The sequence below is a fragment of the Adiantum capillus-veneris genome, chromosome 9 (assembly GCF_014529385.1).
Source record: "Adiantum capillus-veneris isolate H3 chromosome 9, ASM1452938v2, whole genome shotgun sequence".
Classification (NCBI taxonomy): domain Eukaryota; kingdom Viridiplantae; phylum Streptophyta; class Polypodiopsida; order Polypodiales; family Pteridaceae; genus Adiantum; species Adiantum capillus-veneris.
In genome coordinates, this window is record NC_140939.1 from 65,110,638 (window position 1) to 65,118,296 (window position 7,659).

A 7,659-nucleotide genomic window follows, 5' to 3' on the forward strand; every position below is an offset into this window, starting at 1 on the left:
AAAGTGAGTAGGCGTGCACTGGAGCTACCGGCGACTAATTAAGCCCGGGAGGACGCAACTTGCTCTGATACCAATTGTTGGAATTAGGATTGCAAGGAAACGTACACATCTCAAGGCACACAATAGAGAGTGTTTTACTTCGTGTGCAATGGAAAGATAGATAGCCCTAGAATAAATGGGCGTATATACAATGCACGGGGGGAAATCCTCCTAAAGAGGGAAAAAATGCCCCGTCAGTCCTAAGTGTGTTCACACACATCACTACCACATGTATATGGTAACATGTAGAACAGATGGAAAGGTCTTTAAAAAATGGCCAATGTGGTGCTTACAATTGTGTGCTACAAGCAATTGAGAAAAATGTAGGGGGTGTCTTCTTCCTAGATGGTCCAGGATGGTCTGAAAAACCTATCTTTATAATGCATTGCTTGCATAGCTCCGAGGTGAATATAAGGTAGCGTTGGCATGTGAATCATCTGGTATTTGCAATTTTGCTGCTTAACAATGGAAGAACTGCACATTCAAGGTTTGAGATTCCTCTAGAATTAAATTCAAAGTCAACATGCAATACAAAAGTGATAGCTAGCTCAACTCGCCGCTAAATTGCTGAGAAGAGCAACTTTGATTATATTTGATGAAGCACCCGTGACTCATCACCATCCTTTTGAGGCAGTAGATATGACACTCCGAGATGTTTTACAAACAGACAACCTGTCTGGTGGAAAGGAACTTTTTCTTGGAGGTGACTTTAGGAAAGTCCTACCACTTGTATGCAAAGGTAGCCAAGTAGATATTGGAAATGCGACGTTGTGTCATTCATACATTTGGAGACACGCAAGAAGATCAAGGCTCACTCAGAATATGTGTATGCAAAGTTGTATGGCAGATGCAGCTGAGAAACAATTTTCACATTGGGTTCTTGATATCGGTAATGGGAATATACATGATGGGGGAGTTGTTGATTTACCTACTAGCATCTTACTTCAAAGAAACCATTTGTTAGATCTTATTGAGAGCATCTATGGAGATATTCAGGGAGTTGAAGATTATGCAGGATTCTTCAAAGATAAGGGAGTTCTTGATCCTTGCAACAAGGATGTAGATGTGATCAATGGTTATGCTCTACGCAAGATGTGTGGACATTACAGGGAGTATTTGAGGGTAGACTTACTATGTGAATCAGAAGAGAGCAATGCTTTGTATACATTTGAAATTTTGAATAGCTTGGATTTAGGTGGAGGGTATCCACCTCATGTATTTTATTTGAAAGAAAATGCTCCTCTCATGCTATTGTGTAATTGGGATCCAAGAAGGGCACTTTGTAATGTCACAAGGTTAATATGCAGGCAGTTTCATTGCAGAGTCATAGAAGCAGAGATAATCACATGTTCCAACTTTGGAGACCAAGTATTTCTTCCAAGGATAGATTTCATTGCTGGAAATTCTCAAGGACTACCCTGCCAAATGAGACGCTTCTATAAGGCTGGCATTTGGAATGATCATAAATAAAGCACAAGGACAGACATTGGGCCTCTTGGGATTATATTTGCATCACTTGTTTTTTCACATGGTCAATTTTATGTGGCAATGTCACTTGTGCAAACCTCAATTTTTGTAAAGGGTGTAGTCAAGGATGATAATGAAGCAGAGTTGACTCAGACTCCAAACATTGCATTCAAAGAAGTGTTGCAGGCTAGAAATGCAGTGGGTAAGCATGCACAAATAGAATATTGAAATTGTATATACAAGGCATCCTCTTCTACATCATTTCTCCTCAAAATGATGCAAGGCTCAAGGCTACAACTTTTCTCAAAGTGGGAGTGCAATATTTTGTTGCATCAACTCTAAACAATTGCAATCTAAGTCATTGGGTTATCCATGCTTTGAAGCTGGAAGAACGCCTCTATTGGATTCTTTTATATGATAGATGACAAATAGGTAGATGTAAGAATACATGGTTGCATGTGATGTCTTAAATAATTGTTTAATGGGATTGACCCTGAGCTATATTTGTTCTCAACAAATAGATAATAGCTACTTCGACAACACTATGTTTTTGGACCGACATCCATCAAAGACAAGGTAAATTGTATATAAAAAACAACCAGCCCAATTTGAGTCCAAAAAATCATGTAAATCTGGTGGCAATGAACCCCCTTGGGATAAAACAACCCAAGATGTGAAGTGCCACTGAAGTAGCAAAAGATCTTCTTGATAGCCTATCAATGCTTAGACCATGGGCTATGCATATATCTGCTGACCCGTAAGACTGTAAATTGAACATTTGGCCTCGTGTTGCATACATAAATAAGGCATCCAATAGCATTTTGGTAAAGAGTGACATTGGCAAGATCGTTAACATCATGAAGACTCAATTTCCAACCTATTTCCATGGGAGTGGCAATAGGTTAGCAGTCCTCAAGTCCAAACTTACATAGCAAGACCTCTATGTAATGTGTTTGACACAAGGCAATACCACCATTGCACTGCTTAAACGATATGCCCAAGTAATGATGCAACAACCCCAAATATTTTAGCTTGAAAGTAGAATTCAAATCAACCTTCAATTTAGCAATATGTTTCTCATTCGGTCCAATAATAAACAAATCATCCACATATAGAAAAACAATGAGAAGTATATCACCCTCACACTTCACATTTCTGTTGGATTGTTACAAAAGCCTTGTTTGACCAAATGAGGGTCATCTTTCTCATTTCAAGCACGAGGAGACTGATTCAACCCATACAAAGCTTTCTTCCATTTGCAAGGGATGGGAATGGAGAGAGCTTTCGGAGGGAGCTTTTAAGGGAGCTTTTTCCAGATTCTTGTTCAATTGAGCAAAAATTAAAAAAAGCTCCCTCCCCTCAAAAATAGAGCGAGATTTTCGGACAACCTGGCAATGAGGACTACCTTTAGGATGCAACTTCATATACCAACATGGTGGCACTGCCAGGGAGGACAAGGTAGATAGTCTTGTCCCTGTTGGTTGTTACACAAAAATCAATGCCGTGAAAGCTTGCAATGACATCCTCCAAAAGATCTTGAGGTACCATAGAGACAGGCCATCCCCACTTATCGAAATCACCAAAATCTGAAGCATCAAGCTCCCAAATGGCCACCAACTTATGGCTAGTCCAAGGATATCGACCAGACATGGTGACATCTTCCATTCATCACCCAAAGGAATCCAAGTGGGTCCATTGGTCCGATGAAGAGTCATACATCTAGAGGTATTAACTTGCCACAAAAACTTTGTATCAGCCCCGCACCTGATCAACGCACAATGTGGTGCAAGCTACAGTGCTGCGAAGACTCTTCTCTGTCTCTATCAAAGATTACCAAGCATGAAGAGTGGTTCGAAGAATATGTTTGAAGACCAAGTGAGGGCGATCAAAATCCGGATTCTGCATGACACAAGGAAGATGAAGTGGGGATGAGAGAGTTTGGTGCCACAACCGGAACACGGCGCATGTGTGAAAGACATCCATGAGTGAGAGGTGAGGCAACACCATAGAGAAAAGGAGCTAATAATGGGAAGAAATACAGCATCGGGTGGAATTTGCTCCAACAGGGCCGGAGGGGTTGCTCCGTGTTTGGGTAGCCATCGAAATCAATGCGTCTTTGGGTCTTGGCAGCCTCGATGAGATGGGGACCCAACATCCAGTTCTAGCTGGGCCCGAAGGTAGGGTTGTGCGCCAATATTTATAGATTTGGGAAGTCCCGATGCTGCTGCTTGACAGCTCGAAGGGTTAAGGGGATCCCGGATTGGGTTTGAGGACCGAGATTCCATGAGTGCTAGCGCTCACTAGCCCTTCAGCTTGAGAAGAAGAAGAAGAGTATTTTAACTTCGTAGGAGTGTTTTATCCTTTAGCTTGAGAGAGAGAGAGAGAGAGAGAGAAAAAGAGACAGAGGCACTGTTCAAATACAAAATTCCTCTCCTTGATTTTGTCAAGAGGAAATTATAAAAAATCAAGTTATTTTTTCCGGTGGTTTTTATACTATTTTTCTCTATTTTGGGGTGGAATTTTTCCTTTTCTTCTTGCCTTCAACCGACATCTTTGAAATTGAAATTGGCACCATATTAAACTCAGACACATTTTTCCCGAACATTGGAGAGAGGTTTTGAGTTTTTTTTCCCATAAATGCGAAGAATTTATATTAGGTAAGATCGGGAATTACATCAAAAGGCAGCCAAGCCAGCCTCGGGATAACAAAAAACAACAGAGGGTTTGAGCTTGGGTCGCCCTCTCTCTTAGCTGGATGTGAAGAGGATCTGAAGGCATTCTCTCAACAGCCCTCACATCTTCTACACCGAATTATTAACGATGTCGAGTCAAAGCATGTTGTTACCTCAGGCTTCCTGTACATGGAATTTTGTCTCTTGCATGCATTGGCTGCATGATATGATCACTTGGCAAAGAAGCTCTCGTTGTTTTCAACAGAGACAAAGTGAAGATTGTTTATGCGTTCGCCTTGAAGGCCTTTGCCATTGTGCGAGACCTTCGCATTAGTGAGAGAGAGAACAATGAATGGTGTCATGAGAGAAAAACCAAAGAGCTTGGGAGGATTTGAAGGCCGAGATCATCCCACCAGCTCTATCGCTGAGATCAAAATTAAGGTCAAGGGCCGGTGTGATAGTTATGAAATGTGAAGCCAAAAGTTGTTGATTGTGGGAACTTCACGATTGAAGCCTATGGTGGAATGGAGGACACCTATACATCTCAAATATCAAGGAGTTATAGTTTTGTGGAAGCAACATGCTCCCAACCAACTCACCATCTAAATGGATTTTTGGAGTATACTCAACCAGGTGATATGTTGATTTCTATACTGAAAAGAAAAAATTTTAATGTATAATTTGGTTGCGGACTAGTTAGCTAGCTGTTCGTTAAATGCTCCATATGGCCTTTTGGTACCTATTTTTGGTCTAGATAAGGCCTTAGTGAAGTATGGCATTCTCGACAGCAATTGTGGTTCGTTGGGTATATCGTGTTGACCATTACCACTTGGCAAGTTAATGATGGCAAACTCTTTTTCTGAGAGAGAGAGAGAGAGAGAGAGAGAGAGAGAGAGAGAGAGGAATATATATCTATATGTGTGTTTACAATCTATATACATATATGTGTGTGTGTGTGTGTGTGTGTGTGTGTGTGTGTGTGTGTGTGTGTGTGTGTGTGTGTGTGTATATCTGTATATATATATAGAGAGAGAGAGAGAGAATGCATTGCAATGGGCTCCTTCAATACAACAATGGTCAAATTGTGAGGATGTTGTCAAAGTATGCTAGAGAGCATTCCAAAGAGTAGGACCTAGACTTAGAAAAATGCTTGCAGGTTTATAGGACTACGTATAGAGTGTCTACACATTTTACACCGGATGAGCTTGTTTAAGGAAAGAAAGCTCTTATGCCTATACATGTGCAACTTGATGCATTGAAGTTGTTGTGTAGAATGCAAGGTGAGGATAAAAACAAGATATAAGACGTAATTCTTGCTCTAGAGTTGTTGCAAATGAACATAGAGGAAGCCAATGATTATTATATTCAATAGACAGAGACAAGGATGGAGAAAATACATAAGAAATTGCCAGATAAGAGATTAAAGAGAGACTTCTTGTAATGAGATATGATTCCCTCTTGAATTTTACTTGCAGAAGAAGTTGAGAGACAAATGGTTGGGGCCGTACAGAGTGAAGCATGCCTATACAAGTGCAACTTGATGCATTGAAGTTGTTGTTTAGAATGCAAGGTGAGCATAAAGACAAGCTGTAAGAAAGCATTCTTTCTCTAGAGTTGTTGCAAATGAGCATAGAGGAAGCCGATGATTATTATATTCAATAGGCAGAGACAAGGATGGAGAAAATAAATAAGAGGCTGCCAAAGAAAGAGATTAAAGAGGGAGATTTCGTAATGAAATAAGATTTTGGCTTGGATTTTACTTTTCAAAATAAGTTAAGAGACAAATGGTTGGGGCCGTACAGAGTGAAACATTCTTTTGCAAATGGCACATATACCATGGAAAAATTTGTCCAGTGAACTTTTGCACTACAGAATAAGTGGCTATAGATTAAAGAGATATTTTGCAAGGGATGTGGTTCCAGATGCAAATAGTTTAGTCTCTTGGTCAAGCATAAATGCTCAACCTAGAGGAGGGTGGGCAATGATGATAGACAAATTTTGGCATTGACAAAGTAGTGCATATATGCATAGACATGTGTACAAAAAAGCGTAAATACATGCATTTGGAAGCTTTCTCAATGTGATACTAGGTTCAAACATGGCGGATGAGAGATACCCCTTCCCAAGGGTCTATGTGAAAAATATACAATTTACACATTTATACAATTTCAATTAACATCAGAGTTGCAAAAGCGTTTGCACAGGGAAGGGGTTCTTAACAACCGACCTATCATGGAGTTTAATCCTGAACCGGATTGCATTCAGAGGTACCTAGCGACAAGTACTACCTCTGAATGGGTGGTATGAATGAAAGAGTACTCAAGAAAAATAACAATGTGGAGGACGAATATACGTATACACCGCATTGTAGGAATAGAGAGAGAGAGAGAGAGAGAGAGAGAGAGAGAGGGTGAAATGGAGTGCATAGAGGCACGAGAGAGTGAAAAAGAGAATCTTTAAATGCATCATCTAAATGAAACAAAAAACCATGTATTAATGCAATACAAAAATCTGGATATACCATAACATCAAAAATATAAAATGACTAGCAGAGCAACCCTATGTAGGGATCAACCCGTCCACCCATCCACTTCTGCTCTACTATGGACAAAGAGAATTTTACCTTGTAGGTAGTGATCCAGAACACCTCCAATCTACCTGAGCTAAACATAGGCTGAGGCCACTTTGCCTTCCTCCATGAGCCTGAGCTAAGCACTAAAAGGATTCCAAATACCAAAGTGGTAGGGTATCAACAACAACCATGTCAATTTAGGCATTGTGCCTCTTTCATGCCCAGCATCGTGTGTTTACGCTGTGAGCGGGATGGAAACACACACAATGCCTCTATAATGACCCGACACACACTCTTGGGATGATACACACACACATTATGGGGCACCACTCGGCTTACATAACCAGCCTGGCCGAGACAGGAAACACACAGACGGAGTGAGAAGAGAGAGATTTCCCACTTGCCCACTCAACACTCACACATACACACTCACACACACACTCTCAATTCAGCTCAAAGGAGGAAAATTGCTATTGTTTAGACTCAATGAAGCTCAGCCCAACACCAATGGGGCAAATAGTTTACACAGTATTGAGGAAATACACCAGATACAACCACAAAGTTAAGCAGAGGCTTCACTCACCGGGGAAGATTACACAGAAAAACAGCAAAAACTTTGTGAGGAATTTAGCAAAATGGACAGCGCCATTGCGTCCGGAACGCCCAAAAACCCCACCCTATAATGTCACAGTGCTCAAATCCGACCTCGGATGAGCAGTTTAGGGCCAAAAAATGCTCCAAAAACAGCAAAAACACACTTGCAACTGTTCCTCCTCGCTTCTCCACGTTTTTCTGGTCTTCTCTTATTTTTTTCAGTTCCCACACTTAGCTTTATTAGTTGGGCACCCTTGGCCTTTTAGATGACCTCAAATGGACCCCGAACAGGCCAAAAACTGACATCGTAGTGCA

At 40.9% G+C, this 7,659-nt stretch overlaps 1 protein-coding gene and 1 pseudogene across 1 annotated transcript; one reads left to right on the forward strand and one right to left on the reverse strand.

Annotated features, from left to right (window-relative positions):
* Positions 1–879: 879 nt before the first annotated feature.
* Positions 880–1,509, forward strand: LOC147450588 (uncharacterized). Its single transcript, XM_086520489.1, has one exon. It carries the CDS (start codon positions 880–882, stop codon positions 1,507–1,509), a length of 630 nt encoding a protein of 209 aa, XP_086376615.1.
* Positions 1,510–3,174: 1,665 nt separating this feature from the next.
* On the reverse strand, positions 3,175–3,700 carry LOC147450589 (uncharacterized; annotated as a pseudogene).
* Positions 3,701–7,659: the final 3,959 nt, after the last annotated feature.

Excerpts from the sequence above, each read along its gene's own strand:
- LOC147450588 (XM_086520489.1), top strand. The coding sequence starts at position 880 with ATGGCAGATGCAGCTGAGAAACAATTTTCACATTGGGTTCTTGATATC.